Source organism: Molothrus aeneus, chromosome 5 (assembly GCF_037042795.1).
Source record: "Molothrus aeneus isolate 106 chromosome 5, BPBGC_Maene_1.0, whole genome shotgun sequence".
Classification (NCBI taxonomy): Eukaryota; Metazoa; Chordata; class Aves; order Passeriformes; family Icteridae; genus Molothrus; species Molothrus aeneus.
Genome location: NC_089650.1, coordinates 19,418,914 through 19,442,301, shown reverse-complemented (window position 1 = coordinate 19,442,301; position 23,388 = coordinate 19,418,914). Strand labels below are relative to the sequence as shown.

The 23,388-nt window shown below is 46.8% G+C and overlaps 2 protein-coding genes across 3 annotated transcripts; one reads left to right on the top strand and one right to left on the bottom strand.

Annotated features, from left to right (window-relative positions):
• Positions 1 to 317: 317 nt before the first annotated feature.
• On the bottom strand, positions 318 to 9,885 carry EIF3L (eukaryotic translation initiation factor 3 subunit L). The gene is made up of 13 exons (XM_066549648.1): positions 9,802 to 9,885; positions 9,664 to 9,712; positions 9,344 to 9,554; positions 8,676 to 8,755; positions 8,361 to 8,422; positions 7,019 to 7,088; positions 6,242 to 6,315; positions 5,221 to 5,392; positions 4,808 to 4,962; positions 3,861 to 4,031; positions 2,353 to 2,850; positions 1,301 to 1,381; positions 318 to 560 (listed from the first exon to the last, which is right to left on the bottom strand). Exons 1-13 carry the CDS (start codon positions 9,832 to 9,834, stop codon positions 522 to 524), a joined length of 1,695 nt encoding a protein of 564 aa, XP_066405745.1. The 5' UTR covers positions 9,835 to 9,885; the 3' UTR covers positions 318 to 521.
• A 312-nt stretch (positions 9,886 to 10,197) lies between these two features.
• Positions 10,198 to 19,747, top strand: ANKRD54 (ankyrin repeat domain 54). Of its 2 annotated transcripts, none has more exons than XM_066550575.1 (8): positions 10,198 to 10,453; positions 10,760 to 10,807; positions 15,113 to 15,211; positions 15,641 to 15,712; positions 16,117 to 16,164; positions 16,279 to 16,403; positions 17,212 to 17,319; positions 17,984 to 19,747. In XM_066550575.1, exons 1-8 carry the CDS (start codon positions 10,198 to 10,200, stop codon positions 18,056 to 18,058), a joined length of 831 nt encoding a protein of 276 aa, XP_066406672.1. In that variant the 3' UTR covers positions 18,059 to 19,747. The 2 variants fall into 2 exon arrangements, with proteins under 2 accessions (XP_066406672.1, XP_066406673.1); XM_066550576.1 differs by having other exon boundaries at positions 10,342 to 10,453; positions 15,118 to 15,211.
• Positions 19,748 to 23,388: the final 3,641 nt, after the last annotated feature.

The following is a 23,388-nucleotide window of genomic DNA, read 5'->3' as shown; positions in this document are numbered from 1 at the left end:
AGGCAAAAAGGTAACCTTCTAAGAATGTAACTACAACTCAGGTCTATTCACTGTATGGGGTAAAAGCTAAAGGAACAGCATTAGCTTACATCTCTTTCCAAAATCCTGTGAAGACACTGTAGAACAGCTCATTTTTTTCCTGTCAATCAGCCTTTCCCATTTGCTGTGCAGGGTGAATGTACAGAGCACCTAAACAGATCTGCTCCCTGTTGTTACCTGCAACATGGACCAACAAGAGCACCAAGCCAAGAGCAGCTGCCCATGTCTCCAGATGCAGTTATATTCTTATACAGAGGAAAAATAAATGAGTACAAATGTTCATCAGGAAAATTCCACTAATTTATTAGATGCCTTGTCCTTTGTAGGATAGTTTGAGCCAAACAAGTCTGCATATTTAAATACAAAATACCTTCTGAGTCACAGGAGATTCCAGAAATGCCAGAACTCTGAGCTCCCCTCCCTCGACACAGAGAATAATCTCTCCCACCCACTTCTCTGCCCAGGCCTGCAGTGCATCCACATTAGGGTCTCTGGCCCATCTTCTTCAATGTTCGGTTCAGCTGGAATTAGAGAAAGCAAAGGTCAGAAAAATACACAGTGATTGATACACACTGCTGCTCCCCTCAGCAGACCTTATCCAAGGCCTCTTAACTCCTTCCTCTCCAACTCTCTGACAAGAGAGCTCTTGAGCTCTCACAGTGTGTCAAGCAAAAGGGGAATAAGTAGAACTCTCTCCTTTCCAAGCTAGCAGAGGAAGATGTGGGGAGAAGAGAGGATGCAAACTTGTAGCAGCAGTATCACAACCCTCAATTAAGTCCCCAAATCTCAGAATTTTGCCCTCTGAGTTTCCAGTGCAGAACAACCTCCCCTGGGAGAGAGTGGAGACAGAATGTCACCTCTTGGCCAAGCTCAATGCTGAAGCCATCTATGCTCCAGAAATCTCTGAGGCCATTTTCTAGAGCTATAGTTATGAAGTTAGAGATATGATTTTGGTTGTGTTACTGACAGGGACACATTTATCTAGAGACAATGGAATCAGCATTCCTGAATAGTAAAACTCTCTTCCTTTTCCACTGTGGCTCAACTAAGTACTTCTCACAAAAACATGCCATTCCTCAAAGGTCAGCAGCTGCTGCTTAGAACATCTGCCTTTGCCTAGTGCCTTGCAGAGCCAGGGCTAAGTCCAGCATGGAATTACACAGCTGTCTCACACAAATATGGACCCTCGAGGGCCTGCACAGCCCCAGTGACTGCCCCATGTTTCCTACAGAGCTACACAGCTCTCCTGCCCAGGCCTCACCTCCTCAAACTTGTGGATCTGGCGGATGAAGAAGTCCCCGTAGCGCCGAGCAACCTTTGTGTCTGCAATATGGATCATGTCCTGGGAAGAGAACAGGATGAGATTAGGAAAAGGACCATGCTACTAGCAGGGAGACAGCAAGAACTGCCAAACATAAAGATCAACCTAAGGGGCTTCACCCCAGCCATAGTTCAGCACCACACATGCCTGACCTGTGCTAGTCCCACAGTACCCATCCAGCTCTCCTTGGGCTGCCTTCCCTCATACCTTTGTCTGGGATGGGCCCCCATTCACGTTGTATTTGCTTCCCACATTCTTACACACTGGTTTTGTCTTCCTTGCAGCAGTTTGATAGTTCCAACCCCAGTTCATGCTTCCCTCTTTTCAGTCATGCTATATGCCACGACAGCTGGGCTGAGACATGGCATGACACCTTGCAAGAAGAGGTCTGCTACAAGGACCAAGAACACAGAGTAACCTGATCTCCTTCCTAGCAAGAAACCTAATGGCTACTGCTGTCTTCTTTGACTACAGTTCTACAACACTCCTTGCTATGCTTCCTGCTGCTGGAGCTCCAGGGCAGATGGTGACAGCTCCACACCTTGTGTTTAGATTCCTCCTAGAGCAGCCACAACTAAATGCTGTTCCAGTGCAAAGCAGACCTGTAACATGACCAAGCAACATCTCTGCTTTGTCAAACAAAGGAGAGATGTGGGGGACACCAGAAGGACAATCCCACCAGACACACAAATAGCAGCACTATCTGTCACTCAATTATCACCTCCCAGAACACTGAAAAGCAGCTCCCTCTGTCCTGGGGAAGTGCTTGTTTTCTAGGTATGTTGACTGACAAAGCTGCCTGTGATATTCCATCACTCTTCTTCCACTAACACTCTTTTCATGCAGGGCTAGAACTGCATTGTGGGCAGGCAAGCTCTATAAATGGCAAGGAAGAAGGAACGTCTCCCACAGAATGGAACAAAACTAGGTGCTGCCAATCCAAAATTTCCTGGGTGAAAGAATGTCCCGGCCAGTAAGTGGCAGATACCAACCTTGTCAATATAGAAGTCAACCTCAGAGGCAGACTGGAACTCTCCATCCAGGGCAGATATGCCACTGGTCCATACCAGGTTCTTCATCTTGTGCTTGAAGACGAGCAGCTGGATACGGAACTCCTGCTCTGTGAGGTCTAAGAAGCCGGCCAGCTTCGCCACAGGCATGGTGGTGTAGAGCTTGAGGAAGCTACGGATGGTCGAGAGCTGGGCCTGCTGCTGAACTTCATCAGCGAAGACCTTGAGCTGCTGCAGGAAGGGCTCCTTGTGGTAGTTGGGGTGCACGTTGTCGTAATTGGGCACCACAGGGGAGAGGAACTTGGGGCAAGCGTAACTGAAGAGCTCCTCATAGACCTGGGCGTCGCCCTTCTGCATGCGCAGCATCTTGTCGCCATACTTCTCGCGCAGCTGCAGGTGGATGCTCTCGTCGATGCGCATGGGGTACATGGTGAGCGCGATGGCCAGCAGCGCATGCATCTGCTCGTTCTGCTTGTTGATCTGACACAGAGAGGAGAGAGACCCTGTCAACACCACAGTGTGCTCAGGCTTTAGGGTGCCCAAGGGAGCTGGCAGCTGCACTTTGTAGAGGAAGATCCTTTACACAAAGCACTGATGGTCCTAATGCTCAAGGGTGACAGCACAAAGAAGCAGTGCCTCTGGGCAAAGCAAATGGATGAACCATACACCAAGGCTCTTAGAAATAAAAGAGAGGGTGGGCAAGAGGAAGGTGCAGAGTAAATGCATCCAGAGCCACACAGAACCCAGAGGGCCAGAAACATGTTTGACTGTTTTGGTACAAGAACATGCAGAGAAGGGAAGACAGATAGTTTAACAACCATCTTTTGGCAAGGGACAGTTGTCAGGGAGGTCAGTGAAGAAAAGACTGAGAAAGAAGATTTATATGAGTGAGGGATTAAATGGACAGCTGTGTGGCTGAAACAGACATAACCAACTTTTTGAAGTGTTGTGGAATTAAGACTGGCAGGATTTGGCTAAACAAAGAGTTAGGAATTAATCATAAGGATAAAAAGGAGACAGCAGGTAAAACAGGCACCAAAATCAGGAGGTAAGACAGCTTAGGTAAAAAGAGAAAGGAGCTTTGCTACAGCCATGTCTTTGAATGACTATCAGATCATGGAAATTCATCTGGCAATGGCAGCAACCTGAAGTGCAGCACTGGACTAGAAACACAACTAAGTCTGAAGAAGGAAGCATCAACAAGAGTATCATCAGCAGCTCATACTCATTAACAACCCTGCCTAGAGCTAGAGTGCAGATGGATCTGGGACAACAGTATGGGGAACACCCAAAGTAACCTGTAACATAGCTAAGAGAAAATATTGTCACCCATGGCAAAGGAGTTCAGAGGATCCCCAGTCATCATCACTAGCAAAGTCCAGGATAATAAAGCTGAACTATTAGACACAAGCTACCAGGTGATAGAGGAGGGACAGGAAAGAAGACAGTGTTTTTTTCTTTGGGGAAGTGTAGTCTATTCTATCTCTTACCATCTCGTACTTGTAGGTTGTCCTCTGAAACATGCTCTTTGTCCTCTGGATGTAGAGGAGGATGTTGGCAAACACACGGATTGCATCCTGGTAACGCCGCATCATAAGGTAAGCAAAGCCCACATAGTAATAGGTGGTCACCTGGCACTCAGGCACCCGAGAGTACATGCTCTGAGAAGGAAGGAGTAACATGCTATGTTAGGGGAAGCAATCCACACTGCTTGTTGGCCACAATTCAGCCACCTCTGCTTTCAATCCCATCCCAAATACAGAAAGGAAAGGGTTAATTGAGTACACTTCACCTTCCACCCATCCCTGCAGCAGCTTCCTCACTGTTTTATTAGATCATCCCATTTCCTATGTTTTCCAGTTTCAGCTTCCTGCAAGGAGAGGACTCCTGCTCTGTGCCTAACACTGCTCTGCTCAGTTCCCTTTCCCCCTGTTTCACTCCACATCCTGTGCCAGACAGCACATATGTAGATCTGTGCCAAGCCTTGGCCCAAACCCATTGCAGCTGAGCTTTTATTAGCCACAACCAGCATTCAATTCTAAGGCAAAAACAGCCCAGGTGGGAGCAGACACAGTGAGAATAGAAGTCAAAAATACAAGAAAGAGCCACTGGCAAAAGTAAGAATGGTGTGTTCAGGTAGTTACCACTACACTACCACTTGTAGTTCCAGCAGTATTCTCTGTAGCAACACTGCATTGCACAACACAGCAAACCTCCTAAAAAAACTGGGCAATTGTGCTGCAAGAGCATCTGGCATTATCATATGGCTTGATTTAATGCCAAAGCTCCAGCTGTGCCCAGCCACAAACTCCTGACAACTACAGCAGATACAAACAGTTCCTCGGCTGGAAGATTCAGTACAGCAATTTTTCACCAGCATGCTTCAACATAGGCATTTAGAAGACTGCAAAAGAAGAGTTAAAACATGTTGTATTACCTTCTTGTTGAGCTCAATGTTCTCCAGCACCTTGATGGCTTGGTAGTAATCTCCCAGCAGAGAGTGCAGACGCAGCAGCCCAACCAGGCTGAAGTAGCCCAGCATCTTGTACAGGGAGTGGCGCCCATATTCACCAGCCACACTTTCAGGGTCACCTAGGGAAAAAAGGAACCACAATGCCATCCTCAAGGAAGCAAGCTTCCCTTTCAGTATTTTCTGTTTAAAGCAAAGGGAGCAAAGCCTGAAATGTAATCACTGGTACTTCTCACCTAAGGCCAACAGAACCAGTTCCCAGCCAATCCATCCACTGATTATGGGCTTGATCCAGCTCCCAAACAAAGTTAAGGAGCTTGGGTCAAATCAAAGCAAGGCAGCACAGACACCAGTGCTGCTTGGCACCTCCCAAAGCTCACCTCCACTTGTATAGACCTCCAGCTGTCGGTTAATGTTGGATTTGTCAACCAGAGAGTGCAGCACATTAAGGACACTGTGGACATTCCAGATCTTGGGGTTGGAACGAAGGAAATCAATTTCCTCTTCAGACTTCTTGGCCGTTTTACAGCGGTACTGGCTGAAAGACTGGAACTACAGGAAAAAGCAGAGATTCAGTGATGAGCAGCTTGTCTAGAGATGCTCAGGTAAGTGCACTAAGCTAACAATTTGCTCACACAAATGCATTACAAGAAATTACAAGTTGCACGGAAAAAAAAAGTTTCACATGAGATCACATGGAAATCAAAATGGCACATTATACCACCTTTAAAGCACCTAAAAGAATTATACAGTACAGAGGGTAAAGGCCAGGAGACAGACCGAAGCAGTAAAGGATCTCTTAAACAATTAGGAAAGGCAACTAAACACAAATTTGCTGTCTGGTAGAAAGAAGAATGACCAAATTATAAGACGCGTTTGCATACATGCATCTTTTCCCCTTATATGCACACATCCTTTTTGTTCTCAAGATTGACCAGACAACACTCGAAGAATTCCAGGCAGCTCTATAATAAAAAGTTACAGAGAAGGGAATATATTCTCTAAAGAGAAAAACCAATAGCATTTCAGATCTGTACTGCTGCACTCAGAACAGTAAGTGGAAAAATATTTCTTAACGTCAAGATCTCTGACCACAGCTTATTTCAAATCAGGTGCACACATAAAGGCCCTACTGACTAAGAAAGACAGAAATTTTGTTCTGAAAGAGAAATAGGCACAAAAGTTCAGGACTCCCAAAAGAGCACCTTGTAACTTAAAAATCTGTACATTTACAACTACTTCATCCACCTGGTAACAAAAGAGTAACAGTGATTACCAAAGATTTTCAACCTGCCATGGATTTCCTTGTTACGGAAACCACAACAAGGGAAGAGATGGAAAATTTATACAACTAATAAAGGCAAGGCCACCGCAAAATGGCCCAGTTTTATAATCATATACCTGGTATATGAATTCATCAATGATATCCCAGAGCCACTGGTTGGGCAGTTCCAGAGGAGCAGGGCCATCAGCATCTGCAGGAGAACAGATGAGAGGGTTAACACCTTCAGCAAGAGCATTGTCAGAACTGGAGGAACAGACAAATTAAAGGACATAAGAATTTCCCTGAAATGGGAGATGGAGCAGCAGATGAATGAAGCTTTCAGTAGGGCTGAGATGCAGCTTTGACTGCCTCAACTGCCTTCACTTTCAAAGACTATGAACATGCACATGGTTAATCACTGGAGTGTGACTGTTCAGCAGCATCAGCTCTCAGAAGCTGCACAGAGACTGCAGGGGTTTATCCTAACTGATCCATTCTCCACATGAGGCTTGGCAGGGAGTCACAAACACTAACATTTGCTCCAAGGGGAGTGAACAACAGTAAACCGTCATGAAACACTGCAGGTTTTCTTTAGCTTACTGTTTCATTTTACTTTTTAATAAAGATAGATGGAACAGTTCTCAGCAAGACAGAATGCTAATTAAGTTTTATTCTTTACAGTACTTCAGAAAGCACTGGAAACTATTTCTGCTTTTTGTGGTTTTAAATCCATGGATATAAATTGCTCTTCATTCAACAAACTCAAATGTGCAGAGAGCTCACAGACTACCTTTCTCTCTATTATTTATAAACAAACATGTTGCAGTTATCCTGACCCTTTCTTCAGCTCTTCCCTCTCCATCTGATCGTTCTCTCCAAAACTCACAAACCAGAAATTAATTGCAGCAACTCACTGAGGATGTAGTTGAAGAGATTGCAGTAATTGTAATAGGACTCAAATCTCTGCTCCAGCGTGGGGCCCCCCTGCAAAGAGAAGTCAGCAGAGTCTGCTTCAAATCAAGCAGGGCAGGAGGGAGCTCATGGGCAACGGCATAAGAAGGACAAGCACAGTAGCAGAAGGTCTAGTTCAGGAGTGCTAGAGGCAGTATTCAACCAGCACACCCACCAACATCACCCAGAAAACCAGAAATTGTAGCACTGTTGTCCCACAAAACAGGGATGACTTTTCCTAGACAGACAGCTTCTCCCAGGATGTCAAACCTCCTGTAAATATTCTGCATTTAACCTTCCCTTCCCCTCTGCTGTTCAGATTCAAGAACTTCCCATTACCTTCACCAGCTTTCCTTCCTTCTCTGCTCATGAGAATTCTTAATAGATCAACAATTCTGTTTCTGGACATCATTTCTAAACACTTGACCTACTGGCTCTTGTTTCAGCTGGAGACACTGAGTCTGAGAACCACTAACAGCACAGCCTGAGAAACCAGTTTCTCCTGTTGAAGCCTGGCTTGGGTTAACACAGCAGCCTTTTAACAGTGCCCATTTCTCCACCCTCTGGTACACAGTAAAACTGCAGGTATTACTTATTCACCCATTAAGTCATGCATCTGTTGAGATTTTTTTCTTTAAGAACAAAGTACTACAACTTTCTCACTGATTAAAGAGGCTTTAAAAAAGGCAGCTTGTTTTGTTTCACAGAGCATTATTCCTTTCATTTCCTTCTTCTCCATCCTTTATGCTATCCACATTTCCCTTTTCACAAGGAACTCTGATTCCATGTGAGGTTATTCATGACAAATAATGCACCTTCCTCTTGTGACACCCCTTCTCACTGCTTGCTCGTTTGAAGAGGAGCCACAAAGAACCACACACAAGCAATAAAAAGGAAAATTCAATTACCTTCCAACACCCCCTTCTTCCCTTACTCACTAACCATTACATTTACTGTTAGCAACAAAGAGCCTCCTGAACACTCAGATCCAGTCTCCTGATTCATCTGAGCTACCAGAGAAACCTGTACACTCATCACCGCCAAGCTTGGACAGCTAATGAGCCTCAAATAGACAGTCAAGTCTTTCTTGCTTTTCAGCAATCAGTGAATCCTTACTAAACTAACAAAAGCAAGAATTTTAAGCTTCCCCAAAATCAATGTGACTTAGAGCTCACAAACCCACCCAATTTTGCCTTGCAAAGATTAGGGGACCACTGATACTGTAGTGGCTGCAAGACTTGTCAAGTTTGCTGGCACAGAGAAGCCAGCACGAAACCCACAAGAAGACACAGGGCCAACACTCACGCTGACTTTGGCGTAGATGTGCCTGTAGTACAGCTCCTTGTATAGGATCAGGAAAACTGCATCTGGAAAAGACCACAGAGGAGAACGTTAGCAAGCCACAAGGCGTGAGAGCCTCCTGCCACAACAATGAAAGGAGGCACAAAAAGACACTTTGCTCAAGTCTGACTTCTTGCCAGGCATCTGCTGAAGGAGCTGCCACAGTGAACAAAGGCAACTGACTCAGGCAGCAACAACTCTGTGCACCTGCCAACTCAGGATCAGGAGGGATTCAGTTCCTTCTCTCCCTGAGAACCCAAGGGAAAGTGGAAGACTCACCATTTCCAACCTGAGGAGCAATGGCCTCAGCCTCTGGCCATGGAGTGTTCTTAAAAAACCTTTCAGTCAGTTTTGTCCAGCTGAAAAACAGACACACATGTGGTAAGAAAAGCCACATCTCACTCAGTATGACAGTGCTGGAGTCAGAGATGACAACAGAGAGAGGTCTTGGACTTGGTGAAAGCTGAGGGCACAACATACCCCTGTTAGTAAGTCCAATGTTGAAGCAAATTACTAGAATCACAAACTAAGCAGTGAGACTTCAATTTATCTCCCAGGCACAAAACAAACACCTATGTTACTTCCACATTCCCTTTATGTCAAGCTGACACAGCTACAAGCAGGAATGGAAGTAGCTGTTGGGAAGGGACAGCAAAGCTACACCTGACAGTTTTCTGCAAACTGCCTGACTAGCACCACTGCCCTCTCTGCAGCCTTCCTTCCTGTTAGGCCAGGGCTGACATCTCCCTTCAGACAGATCACAACTCGTGTATACTCACATTAGCCTCATGGGCTGGAAATACCTAGGAGTTTTTTTCCCACAGTAAACAAACCAAACCTGTTTCAGAGAAAGCCCAAATTTGGAACAGCAGAGGTAGTGAGCCCTTCTTTTTAACAGCATCACAGTTAAAATAGCGATTTCCATCTGCTGAAGAATAGTATTGTACCTGTTCTCATAAATGTCCTGGATCTCGTACACCTTCTGGTCAATAACATCACTGGAAACACGGCTGGCCTGGAGCTCGTACACCTTCTGGTCAATGAGATCTGACACCGTCTTGTGAAAATACTGGATGAAGTTTTTGATCACTTCGGGGATCACCTGGTAGGTCTGCTGTTCGTACTGGCGTTCGTAGGCCAGGTCCTGCTTGGGGTCTCCTGCGGAGAAAGAGGAGCAGTGAGGCAGCGGCCGCACGGCCCGGCCCGGCCCCACAGACCCGGCGGGGCGCAGGCGGGCCCGGGGCGCGCGTGGGGCCCTCACACTCACCCGTGTGCATATCATAGTCGTTGGAGTACGCGTAGGGGTCATAGGCAGCCTATGAGGAGAGGGCGGCAGTGAGTCCCCGCGAACAGCCCGGACCCAGACCCGGACCCGACCCCCGCGCCCCCGGCGCCCCGGCCGTACCTCGTTGTCGTAGTCCTCCCCCGGGTAGGCCATGGCGGCGGCACGGCACGGAAAGGGCTCCGGCCGGAAACGCGGGACTGGCGCGGCGCGGGCGCAGGGGCGGGGCGGGGCGGGCGGGGGCTGAGCCTTTCTATTGGCTAAAGCAACTGCCTGTCTTCAGCCTGCTGAGCCGCCACGGGCCGGCCGTGGCCTCCTCCTCTTTCTGATTGGAGAAAACAACTGCCCGTCAGGCTCTCCTGCCCACAGCCTCCACTTCCCGCCCCGCCTCTCTCCTATCCGCTTCCTCCCCATTGGCTGCATGCATGGGTTGTGTCGCCTTTCATTGGTCGAGAGGACGCGGCCCGCCCCGTTGCCATGGCGACGCCCTGCCCTCTCCGCGGCCCGGGCCGTGACGGGATGGAGGGCGGCGGTGGGGCTGACGGGGCGCCCGGCGCGGGGCCCGAACCGGAACCGAAGTCAGAGCCGGGGCCGGGGCCGGAGTCGGAGCCACAGCCGCGCATCGCGCTGCCCCCACTGGGACCGGGCGCACCCCTCGGTTACCTGCACGTCCTGTGGCAGCGGGAGGAGCCCGCGGGCAAGATCCCGGCCCGCCGCCTGCGCAGGGCCGCCCGCCTCCACCGCCGGCTGGGGCCCACGGGCAAGGAGGCGCACGGTGAGCGGCGGAACAGCCCCTCCTGCGGCCGGCTCCGCACGGGCTGCGGGAGGGAGGTGGGCTCTGTTCGGTGCGCGGCTGGGGAAGCCCCTGGCGCTGCCAGGGGAGTGTGCCCGTCAGGAGTGGGCGGTTCGGGAGGAGACGGGGAGAACCATCCTTACCTGGTGCCTTGATCTGCTTCCCGTTCTCTGGAGCCGGTACCAGCGTGATTTGGCCCCGCACTTGTGCTCCGGGATGGAATGTTTCAGTAGGGAAACGTGCCTTTTTCCTCGGTGCTTTCCAGTAATTGCTTTCTTTCCTCCATAGCTCTGAAAAGGCTGCGTGAAGCTGCCAATAGCAATGATTTGGACACAGGTAAGGCTTCTGTCAGTCCCACTTGGGACCTCTTCTTGGAATGGCAGTGTCTCTCGGACTCTTACTTTTGGAGAGGAGGAAGTGAGTGCAGATGGTTTGTGGACAGGATGCTTTAGATGCTTCAGATCTAGAAAATGCTTTTTTAAAGCCCAGCTTTTGTTCTCTGAGCAGAGTGGGGCTCATTATTGTGTTCACTTTTTCACTGCACCTGGTTCATAGTGTTAGTTTTCTATCTGCTTGGAGCTAAAGCAGCACTGCACTGTCCCAGCTGTTTTGGTATGTTCTCTTGCCCAGTTGTTAGCAGCAAGAGAATAATGTTTTGATTTAGGTGGAAAAGTTACAATTATCTAAGCCATACCCTGTATAATGAGGCAGCATGACCCAGTAGATTAGAACCAGGGCCAGAGCTGGACTCTTCTGGTTTCTGCAAAATTCCCTTATGGTCCATAAATTCTGCTTTCCTGATGTCCAATCTCAACACTACATCTTTCTCTCTCAGGCTTTGGTAATTGAAGCATATCAGAGTTAGTTCATAAAAACTTAAAAGTTTTAGTAGTTTTTGCAATCTGTATTCCTACCAAAATAACTTAATGACAACTTTGCTAGGTGCTGGCTGAGAGTAATAAAAGAATAACACACTATTTATAATTAATAAATATATAATAAATAAATAAATAAATGACTAAAAATCAACTTAAAAGGTAATTAAAACCATTAACTAAAATTACTAAAAAGTTCTGACATTTCTGACAATTCCCCCCTTTGGAAGTGATCTTAATTTTCCTTTAAGATTACTTCCACTTAAATCATAGAGTATCTAGCAAAACTTAAGCCATTAAAATACAAAAATTTTGTTTGTGTTTTGTAATAAGATATCATAGATCATTCATTCCAAATTGGGGTATTATCTCTTTTAACAATACCTTGGTAACTTCTCTTGCTTTGTTGGTGCAAGCAGCTATCCAAAAAATGTGTCAGCTAAAGCCAATAGGTTATCAATATCCCTCTTGTCAAGGTAACTCAGAAAAATCTGTTTGCCTGTAAACTCCAGGACAGTTTCCTCTTTTTGTAGTCCCTCAAGGATGTGCTCTGTAGGGCACATCCTTGGATGTTTATTGTGTTGCAAATATATTTTACACTTGCTGACTACACTTTAGATTCCTGTTTTTTTTACACTAATTACTTGATGTTTCAAGTTATCTCTAATAGCTTCTGCTCCCCAATGTGTTTCTCTGTGTTTATCTTTGGCTACTTGTCTCATCACTGCTTGAAGTACTATTCCATTTCTCTTTCTTTTGGCAACATAACATCAACTCTAAAATACCATTTTGGTGTAAAATACCATGAACTGGCCATTTTTCTTGATTATCTAATAGATAATCTAGCCACCAGAGAATACAATATTCTATTACCTGTGTACAAGTTAAAGAATTGCTTTTAAATTCTTTCCAGTGCTGCAAAATACAACCTAAAGGTGAACATTTGGGTGTTCCCCTCTTCCTGGGCTCGAGAAGAAGAAGGGAAGCCCACAGTAAATCAGGATTCCAGCAATGACTAAAACGGACACGAGAGAGCGCTCTGTGCACACCAATTCCAGTCGCTGGAGCAGTAGCAGCCGCTGAGCTAACGCCAGCAGAGAGCTCTGAGCAAACGAGCCTTGCTTTGACAATTTACATTTCCCAAACCCAAACACTTAGTACACACCAAATATCCTAAAATTCACGTACAATGGCTTCAACACTCTTACAGCCAACGAATTTTCATACAAACTCAATTTATACTTATGACACACTCACATTACCACACACTTGCATTTTCCAGCACTAACAGATACCATAGGCTTTAATAAACACAGCAATATCTGGGCAAAGCCCTTCCACAGCGTGGCTCTTTGCGCAAGCAGCACTGTCTGACTAATCTGTGGGCAAAGCAGACGGTGAAGACTCAAACCACACCTTTTGTTAGTCACTTATATAGTTTTACAAATACAGTTTTCCAGCTAGGCAGTGGGACTCAAACACAATTCCATTAATATTCACTTACAGAGTTTTACACTAACTTTTAATAGGAAATAGCCAATTATATCATCACTTTCTTAACTCTTAATATGTTAGAGAGTGCAAGCTTATGATTAGGTATACCTTTTAAAACCTTCAGTAATATCTTAATAAAGTCCCAGGGGTTTTTGCCTTGAACTCACCTGGATCAGAGGATTGAAAAAATTCCCTGAAAAAAGTCTGTCAGTGTGCACCAAAGTCCTTGTTCCTGTAAGTCTGTGGAACATCAAATGTGTTGTCTCACCTGGGTCACCAGTAAATTGTTACCAAATCCTTCAAAATTGTTGGGGTAAATAAACCCCTCTAAAACTTTCTTTTTAGTGTTAGTGTATAAGATGTTACTTTGTTGTTGGCCAGGAGGGATTTGTGTGGCTCACAAATTCTGGCCTCCACTTAGACACGGATATAAAGCTTCTTCACTTATTTATACTTTTTAGCAAACAAAGAAATTAATGTTTGTTGGTTATAAATTACATAATTCTCTCTTATTAATTAGTACTCTGTCCTCTGTGGGTTATTGACTTCTCACTTCTCATGCTAGTTAGTTCATATTTTCAGTTGTTTTAGTATCTTTTTCCTCTGGTAGGGATTTTCCAACACATACACTGAGTCTTTGTTAGTCCCTTCTTTATCTTCTGGTTTCTGCAAGGTCCTTGTGGTCCATAAATTCTACATTCCACATGTCCAACCTCAACCATACATCTTTCTCTGGTTTTGTTCATTGAAGCATATCAGAATCAGTTTATCAAAAGTTAAAGTTCCAGTAGTTTCCCCAGGCTGTGTTCCTACAAAAGTACGTTATGACAGCTTTACTAAATACTGGCTAAGAATAATTTAGGAATCACACACACTTTATAATTGCATATACAGGTTATGATTAACTAAAGCAATTAATTTAAAAGTTAATTTAAATCACTAACTAAAATTATTAAAAAGTTATATAATTTCCAACAGGAAGATGAAAGAATGCAGTTTTATGGAAGTCTTGGTTTCAATCCACATTGGATTTGATAGACAGGTTCCCATGTTTACAGTCCTCTTGTCTCTTGTTTACTCTGCAACTTGAGGAAGTGTGCTATGGTTAATTTATTTTTCATCAACAAGTAAACATCTTTGCTGTTTCCTGTGGTGGCACTGGGTGGAGAGGTTATGTCATTCCTACTTGGTTCAGGGAAAGAGTAGCTAAATTGTTCCTATATGGTTCTCACTGGGGCACTGTCAGTTTCCCATTCTTTCTTCTGAAGTATCAAACATTCAATGTTAACACCACTTCCATGTTTTTAGGTGTTCTTTTCAGTTCTGTACCCCACTTGAAGTAGGATGTGTACTGGAAGAGATTCAAAGGTGGCTATAATTCACTTTCTGGAAGCTGAGATGAATGGTGACTTTCAGTGGCCTGAAACGGTCTCGACTGTTCTAGAATATGCTGTTTAAAGATCTCAAAATGTAGTGAACCTGTCAGCATTTTTAACAGCTATGGAATGAGCTCTATTTTACACACCAGGTAGTATATCAGGGTGATCTCAAAACAGCAGAAGTAACAGCCCTTACAGATGCCCCTAACACATGTTGTGTAGGTGCTATTTTTATGCCCCTAATCTTTCCACCCTTTACTGATCTCTTTGCTCGGCTCTTGGCAGGTCGGTGCATTCCCCTTCCTGCTTCCCAAACTGTAGCCACCATTGGTTAGGAAAGGGCATAATCAGAACAGGTGTGAAGAAGTGGCTTTTCTCACTACCTGTGCTTACACTGTGAAACTTCTGACCATGGGTCCACGTTGACATCAAAAGTTTACACAGGTGCAGAAAATAACTGTGTAAATCCACAGGGAAAGCCTATGGAGGGGTTGTAGTAAGCACAGGATGCTAATTCCAGCTTGGGAAGTGCCTGAGATGCAGCTGACTAAAGCCAAGAGTTAGCCCCATGTCCTTCCTATCCTTTTGTATTCTTCTCTAGGTATTTGCTGCTGATTGTCCTTGGAACTTGAAAATGTGGCTAGGTGGATCTTTAGCCATTAGAGCTGTTGGCTTATCTTTCATGGCAACATGTGGAAGGTGGTGAAGGCTGAATCACAGGGTGGAGGTTCTGCTGGTTCTGCTGAGCTAGGATACTAGTGGGAACTGGTTCAAGTCCAGTTGACTTAGCAGCTGACAGCATGTTTCTCTACCCCCAAAAGAGCAGATAGCATCACCTCTCTGATCAGGTGCCCCTCCAGCTTACCTGCTTTTTTTCTCCTTGGTTCTGTCAGTGCAGCAACTCCTGGAGGATGGAGCTGACCCCTGTGCTGCGGACGACAAAGGCCGGACAGCCCTGCACTTTGCCTCCTGCAATGGCAACGATCACATTGGTGAGTGGAGGGGGAGTTCTGTCTTCCAGCCTCTCTGTGGTGGGAATTTTGAAGGGTGCTCTTTATTTTGCTTCAGCACCTGTCAGAGGTTGCTCTTTTCTGTTCCTTTTGTGTCAAAGTTGCCAACTCTGGACTCAGGATTTGCCATGTGTGCCTGCTGGAAGGGGAGCAGTCCCAGATCTAGGACTGTACTGGTGGCGAGGGAAGGGTGTCCTTCCTCCCAGTTCTTCGCATCAGGGAGCCCAGGAGCAGTGGCACTGCATGGCCTTGTGCTGGGTCCTTCTGCATTGCTGTGCAAACCTCTGTCCCTGTCTCAGTAAGGAAGCTGATGAGCTGAACAGAAGCACCTGTAGGGCAGCCTGGTGGCTGCCACATGGACCTGTGGGGCAAAGGGAAGGGACTGATGTGTCTCTGTTTCCTTGTTTCTAGTCCAACTGCTTCTGGACCATGGGGCTGATCCAAACCAGAGAGATGGGCTGGGCAATACTCCCTTACACTTGGGTAAGTGCCACAGAATGAGCTTTGCATGCAGAAAAGTGAGGTGAGAACCTCCTTACTGTTCCTTTCCTCTCCACCTTCCTCTTGCCTGTGCCTCATAGAATGCATCCCCAAATTTAAGGACCTAGGAGGGACTCTGCATTTCATTAGATTCACTCCTCACAAAGATTTAAAGTCAAAGAAAAGGCTTGAAAAAATTGATTTCCCTCCCTTTGCCAACCCCAAGGAGTGCAAGATCTGTTCCAGATAGAGTACTCAGGCTTGAGTGGGTGGGTACCTTAGCATTTGGGCCGTTCTTCTTTCCTCTGGCAGAGAAGCCCTTTGGGAAGCAGCAAGCTCTTTGCTAGAGCAGAAACTCATTTTTGTTTGTACCTCTGAGTTGTGTGTCCTGTGTTTTCCCTCCCCAGCTGCCTGCACGAACCACGTTCCTGTCATCACCACGCTGCTGCGCGGAGGTAACGTTTCCTCTATAACAGTTATAGCCTGTTCCCTTCCTGACCGGTTGAAACTCTCCAGGGACACCAAATCCTGGTGACAGACCTCACTGTCCCTGCTCGTGCATCTTGCAGGGGCCAGAGTTGATGCCTTGGATCGAGCTGGCAGAACCCCACTGCACCTGGCTAAGTCAAAGCTGAATATCCTGCAGGAAGGATTCTCCCACAGCCTGGAGGCTGTACGCCTTGAAGTGAAACAGGTAAAAGAAACAGCCCCATGTTCTGGTAATGGGGTACAGCCCCTGGCAGCCTCCTGCCCCCTTTACTTAAATGCCTGTCGGTAGGCTCTTAACTGCTGTGGGAAAGTTTGACTTCCATTTTCAGAGACCTTCCTTTTTCTCAGCCTCTACTTTAATTTTTTCCAGGGCCTCCCTTGGCTCTGGTAAGCTAAGGATGCATTGAGTGGATTCTGGGGCTGTATGAAGCATACTCTTTTCTTCAACCACGATGTAAGAGATGCCTTGTGGCTGGAGAGGGACAAGGCACGAGGCTGTAGCTGTGCTGTACACATTCTCTGTATTCCTAACACAATCTATCCTGCTCCAGTATGTAGAGGCATGGAATAGGAAAGCACTCCTGGGCCTGCAAATGCATGGGGCGTGGGCCTCACTTCAGGAGCCACATAGACACAAGTATTTTTATCCTCTGTGCATGAGCAGATCCTGCTGGAATTAGAAGTCCCTGCTCCTCACAGTGAGGGAAGCTCACTAGCCATAAAGAAAATTTGGTGCTTTCAGGGCTAGACCTTGTGCTGCTTCAGCTGGGCTTATCTCTCTTCCCTGTTCTTAACCCGGCACAAGGATCACAGCTAGCCCATCTGTGACTGGTGACTCATTGGACTCTGATGCTGCCATTAGTGCCATGTAGTTGCTTTGCCTGGGTTTGTCTCTAGGGGTCGTGTATTTTGCAGCTTTAAGGCTGTATGTTTGGCAATTTAATTTTTCCTGTAGAAACACTCCAGCCCGGTGCAGCTTTCTGATGTTTGCCTCTTATGCCCGTTTGTTTCAGATTATCCAGATGTTGCGGGAATACCTGGACCGTCTGGGGAGGCATGAGCAAAAGGAACAGCTGGATGACCTCTGCTCCAGGCTACAGATGACTAGCACAAAGGAGCAGGTAGGCAGCATTGAGCTGCTCTGACTCACCTCCTTGCACTGGGACTCCTGCATTTGGGAGAATGCAACTGCATGAGCAGTGGGGCATTGCAGACATGGTTATTGCTCACACTGGGGCAAGTGGGCAAGTTACATGATGACTCATGGTACTCCTTTAGGTGAAAACTCAAAATGCAGAAAGCATCATAGTGCCAAGTAGCTGGGAAGCTGAGGATCAGATGGGCTGAGGACAGTCAGTTTAAGGCCAGGATCAGCACAAGTGCACAGGGTTGCAGGGCCTGGGGTTTTTTTCCTACAAAAGACTGGCCCCTAGAAACAGGCTTAGAGGAAATAGCCCTGATATCATATTTGAATTTTGGGTAATGTAGCAACATGCTGGTATTTTAAGGACTGGCCAAATGATACAGAAGGGAAGTCAAGCATCACCTCTTGAAGAATGGGGAGAAACTCCTATTGCCTTAGATTAGGGCTTGTTTGATGATGAGGACAGTAGCCCTTCTGCATGATTCTTGGCACCAAAAGGATCCTGTCCTAGTATAAGTTCAGCATGGGCATTACTGGCAATTCTAGTGCAAGGGTGGTCCCTGCTGCATGGGGGTTTCTTCTGTGGGGCTGGGTGGTTGCACAGCTGCATTCCCCTCCCTGATAGCCATGTATTCTGTCAGGTGGATGAGGTTACAGACCTCCTGGCCAGCTTCACGTCACTCAGCCTGCAGATGCAGAAGATGGACAACAGGTAATGGGCTGCCAAATCATCTTCCTGAAGCAGCAGGAGAAGCCTTAGAGAGAAAAGGAAGCTGAAGTTTGCTTCTCAGATCACTGACTAAACATTGCTGCCAGCAGGCATTCCTGCCCAGACTGACTCTCCAGTGGTGCACTGTTCCTGTTGGTGCTGCCACAGCTGCCTCATAGGAAGGCAGCAGGCTTTGCACAACAAAGGCAACAGACAAGAACGCTGCAGCTGTGACTTTGGGGTAAAAGAGCTGCTCTACTTTTTACCAGAGGGGCTGGCGATGAATAGGGTACCCTTTCCAGAGATATTTTGCCTTCTCCTAAGTACATCAGCTCAATGTAGGTGGTGACCAATGCCATGTGCAGTTACCAGCTCTTACTAGTGCACTCAGCAGCTGGCCAGCATCACAGAAAAGCTTGGAACATTCCTGCTTGGAAAAGGCATCTTTTGCCCCCTCCATACTGCTCAATTGCATGAGGGAGAAAGTGAATGCCTTGAACAGCAGAAGGCTTTGTGCTGTGAGAAGAACGCACATTTAATTCTGCATGCTAAAAGCTGAGCAAACATTCTGCCTTAAGAAACATGCTGGGAGGCCTTGTCAGAGCTTAATGAGGCTTAATCCTCACCTTCCCCATTGCCTGCTATCAGACAGCAGAGAATGTGTCTGGTTACAAATGGGATACAAAGTTTTTCATGGCTAGACTAACACCTTTCACTGGACCCATTTTTAAGTCTGCTGCAAGTTAGTGCTAAAATATTACAGTGTAACACTTCCAAAAAATACCCAGCTAGCAGGTCAGAGCTGCCGTGTTGTGAGAATAAGGACAGGAGGGTGACAACGCAGTTCTAGTCAGACACCTACGTCTTGCAAAAAAGCCCCACCATAACCAACATTTCTTGTTACTGGCAGTCTCAGGCAAGAGGTCCAGTTGTGACAGGAGATATTGTGCACTCAGCTGTATTGGGCTAGGATGGAGGTGGATTTACCTCTGCCTCAGCAGCACCAAACCCATTGCTCAGCCATTCTGTATCTCTTGCTTGTCATGGAGAACCTTAAGTGCAGTGTGAGAAACGAATTATGGTTTATGCTGGGAGCCTGAAGTGATGCAGCTATGAAGGATGCAGGGAGATGCTCCTGCTGCTCTCTCGCTTCTGCCCACTGTGGTTAGCAATGAAGATTTAGGTTGCTTTGTTGTGGAGCAGAGATCCAGGAAATCTCGTTGATAGGGCACCAACAGCAGCAGGGAGATAGGAACATGTCAATAGTGATCTGAGTTCCCACCTGTGTACCACAACATGGTGTGCTGGTAGCCACACCTATCCCACAGCTTGGGAGTCACTGGTTTGAAAGAGGTTCTTATTAAGATTCACCTTAAATACGCAGCAACCACAGTTTGCAGAGTTCCTCAGAGATCTTTAGGTCAGCATGCTCTCTGATACCTGCCTCTTGTCCAGGAGGAGGCTAAGTGGACTTCTGTTCAGAGCTGAGATACCAGAAATAGGCATGGCTTTTAGATGGGTTCTTCTGTGAGCTGCTGGAGGACACAGCTGGGAGCAGCAGTCCCATGGCTGGGCTGGAGCTGTCACTGTGCATATTCGTTACGATATGCTGGATGGGAAGGATGCCGAGAGGGTGGGAGACAATCTGACCTTTTTGTATATTCAACTTCAATAAAATCCTGTCAGCCTTTTGTGACTCTTTGGCCAAGTTCTCTTTTTCAAAGCGACCCATTCCTCTTTCTTTATGTCTGTTCCAGGCCCCATGCACAGCACTGGACTTGCTAAACGCTACTCTCAAATCAGAAGTGACAACACAAAGTTGTTTGAGTTCAATCACCACTGTTTGCAGATCGAAGTACAGGGTTGCTGGCTGACCTTTTCTGATCCTGACTTCCACAGCCAAGAAATCCAAATTTAAAATCTATGTAGTTGCTGTGAAACCGTACAAACAGAGGAGAGGGAATCCCAGCAGGGGTGCTTCAAGCTGCAAGATGAGATATTTTGCAGAGAGGAAAAGCAGCCTTGCCCAGTAGCAGAAGTCATGCCTTGCCCCATGCTGAATAAAATGGCTGTGCTGTGAAGAGACAGCAAGGATGAGGGGCTGGGGAGGGACATCTGGGCAGGGTAGAGAACTTCCAGCGTGGCCCCTATGTGAGGAGCAGGTGACCTTCATGCCCAGTCTTTACTCACCTTGTCTCTTCCCATCTTTACAGCCCAACCTTGATGTCCACGTACACCCAGCTGCCAGCGCTTCTGCCCTCAGCAGCCTTGTTGCTGAGGAGACCATTAAGGTGCCTGAAGAGCACGTGGCTAAAATGCTCTTTATCTCTGCAGTTACTTCAGTTGCTGATGTTGTCTCTAAGTAGACACCTCTTGCAAGCTCTCCTCAAACCCAGGAACACATCTAGCTGAGACTCTGAGTGAAGCTTTTAGTCTTCTTTAGGCACACGTGATGTTGTCAACAGATCTTCATGTTTTTTTCTTGCCTAGTGCTGGGTTTTTTCTTAACAGCTCCTGACAGAGGGGAAAGGTGGGGGTGCTGCAGCCAGCCAGGAGCAATTGTCTTGCTGCTTTTGCCACACTGCTCCCACCATGGCAGGAGAGGCAATAAAAACCAAATGGCTATAGGAAGTTTTGCCACTGTTTTAGCAGTAACACCAGGTAAGAAAGAGAAAAGCACATCTGGTTTTCAGTGGAGAAAAAAAATGTATCACATAGGAATTGTATTCTATGAATCACCACAGTCAGTTCTGCTTTCCTGCCTCAGGGCTTGAAGCTGTGGGCTGCCCTGAGCCTTATCATGTGTTTGGCACTGGATGGAGAAAAGTTTTAGGTTTCTTTGCATCAGCCAGTCATACCCAGAGCCTTAACCACCCTGTCATGCTCAGCAGCTGTATCCAGAATGAGAATTAGGTGCTGGGCAGGAAAGAAGCTGTTCCAGGGAAGGAGAAAACATGGCTTCCCACTGTGCTGGGAGCTGTAGACTGGCACTGCCTGTTTTTTTTTTCTGCTTCTGGCCTAGAGGCTTAAGCTCCTCCCAGCAGCTTTTCTCTGTCCTTGCACCCTGTGCCACAGGTTTCCCCGCACAACCTGTGAGGCTGGTGGCAGTTCTCTGTGTCTCCCAGAGATGTCTGCTGCAGTAATGGAGAATAGAAACAACAGCACAGGTTTCCCTCTGCTATTTATTTTGCCATTAGAATCAGTCCAAACTCCTCATTTTCTTTGTGCTACACCATCAAATGCATCCCCCAGATCTCTTCCTGGGCAATGATAAGTCCCCATTCTCAGGGCCATATCAACTGGGGCTTTAGGCTTTGGTTCCCTCTCACCACTACCTGACCTCCAAATACACTCAATCTCCTCTCCTGATTCAAAGCATGGGATCTGCAGAATTCCCAGCCATTGAATCCAGCAGCAACTTCCCTGGCTCTAAGGCTGCTGCTGTACTGTAAGATGCAGCCAAAACCAGCCAGACTGAGGATCTGCCTTGAGCAAGCGAAAGCAGATCCTCAGAACCTGCTTGTGTCTCACAGAGGTGCCATAGCAGAAGCAGCAGCTCTGACAAGGCCTCCCAGCAAAGCTGCATGGATGTTACTAAGCAAATGACCTTTCTCTGGAGCAGTCACTTCACCCACACAATCGAGTGCAAAGCACACACTGCAATGTGTGTGAACATCAAGAATTTGTTCAGCTCTTCAGCAGACAAAATAATTAATCTCCAACAGCTAAACTCATTTACTTTCTCCCTCTTTGCCTTTCTAGCAGACTTCAAATCCAGCACAGCAATTATCTGTGCTGCTAAGGAAGCCCCATGAAGCGTCTTTGGCAAATTTCTCACCCTTTCATGCATTTCCTTTGCTCACTCTGTGAGCAAAGGTCTCTTCCATCACAGAAAAAGATACTTACAAAGATGCCTTCTTCATGCATTGTGCCTGACCAGCCTGGGGAGCAGCCCTGAGCAGGCCAGGGCCCATGGGGTGACTAGGAGAAGGAATCAGCAAGTTTTGATTAGGAAGATGATAAAGGACGTATGGCAAACAACGTTCCTCTGGGTTTTTTTAATGAAATCTCTCAGAGGGGAAGAGAGCACATGGAAGAATTAAAATAATCACCTGGCAACTTGCTAGTGCTGGTCATAGATTAGCAACCAGCAGCTAAACCCAAAAGCAAATAACGAGAATTCCCTTCCCAGGGCTGCCAGATTTACACACAGGGTCATAAGCAGGATGAGCTTCTTGGCACTGGGTCTGGCACTTCCCAGTATGTCAGGCTCCTGTTACACATGCCAGGGAGATGCCAGACACCAGAATCAGCACACAGTTGGCAGGACTAAGTTACTCCACAGAGAAGAGCTGATGCTTACCACTAGATGCAAAACCCTGACCTGCTCACACCTCTCCCATTTCATCTACCCTGTTCTAGATCTTGGAACAGCTGCACTCTACTGATGTGGCAAACCAGTCTCTGCAGGGTTAAAGAGGAGCTTGTCAGCCTGAGTGATGAAAAGTAGGATAGAAAATAAGAGAAAAGAGTAATTAATTAAGGCAAGAAGCTGGGAGCAGAGACTGCAGAATGCCAATCAGTCTGGAGGGAAGGCTGCGTGGAAAGCAGTAATCAAACTCCTTCAGTTTTAATTAAACCTGTCTCTCTATCAAGGATGTGACATCTTTGTTTAACCTCTGCTTTTGAGCTGAGAAGCCAGTTGGAGCACATAAACTGGTACTGAATAGACAGGAATTCACTTCTGGCTCCAGAGCCTTCCCAACCCAGGCTCAGCACTTGCCCTTCCTGCTTATATGGTCCCCAAAATTGGGGCTTAGCACCAAGCAGAACACAGTGAAGGGGCCCAGGGCTTGCAGCTACTTGTCATGCTAAATGCACCTTCTCCCCAAGATCTTCCCTGTCCTCTCTGTCCTGTTTCATTTAGGCTTCACCTCAATGTGCAGCAGTCAGTCTTGATCTGATCTGCCCCATTTGCAATCTGGGACCAGGAGGAACAGGATCAGGGGTAAGCAACAGCCCAGCTGCTTCTAGGCAAGAACAGGCAGTGTCCAGATGTGCCACATCATTGCTCCTGATTGCTGTTCCCTTCTCCCTCCAACACTTTGGGCTGTGGAGTGAGTCTTCACCTGAAGAAATGATGAGACCATGTGGGCTGGCTACCAGCCATGGCACAACATGCAGAGGGTGGCTGCAGAACTCACTGTTCCCAGGAAGGCACACTGGACACGTTTCTGAAAGAGATTCACTGTAGAGAAGTGGCAGCCACCACAAAAGGAGAGAGGTGGAAAAATCAGAAATAGGGAGAGAGGCAAGGGAGGCTCAAAGTGCAGAAAG

What these genes read in the sequence shown, in the direction of transcription:
- EIF3L (XM_066549648.1), bottom strand. Translation starts at nt 9,834, where the DNA reads ATGGCCTACCCGGGGGAGGACTACGACAACGAG. An exon ending in GGAGGTCTATACAAGTGGAG is followed by an intron (nt 4,963 to 5,220) that starts GTGAGCTTTGGG and finishes TTTTTTCCCTAG; the next exon opens with GTGACCCTGAAAGTGTGGCT. An exon ending in TTGACTTCTATATTGACAAG is followed by an intron (nt 1,382 to 2,352) that starts GTTGGTATCTGC and finishes TTCTCTTCCCAG; the next exon opens with GACATGATCCATATTGCAGA.
- ANKRD54 (XM_066550575.1), top strand. Translation starts at nt 10,198, where the DNA reads ATGGAGGGCGGCGGTGGGGCTGACGGGGCGCCCGGCGCGGGGCCCGAA. An exon ending in CAATGGCAACGATCACATTG is followed by an intron (nt 15,212 to 15,640) that starts GTGAGTGGAGGG and finishes CCTTGTTTCTAG; the next exon opens with TCCAACTGCTTCTGGACCAT. An exon ending in CAATACTCCCTTACACTTGG is followed by an intron (nt 15,713 to 16,116) that starts GTAAGTGCCACA and finishes TTCCCTCCCCAG; the next exon opens with CTGCCTGCACGAACCACGTT.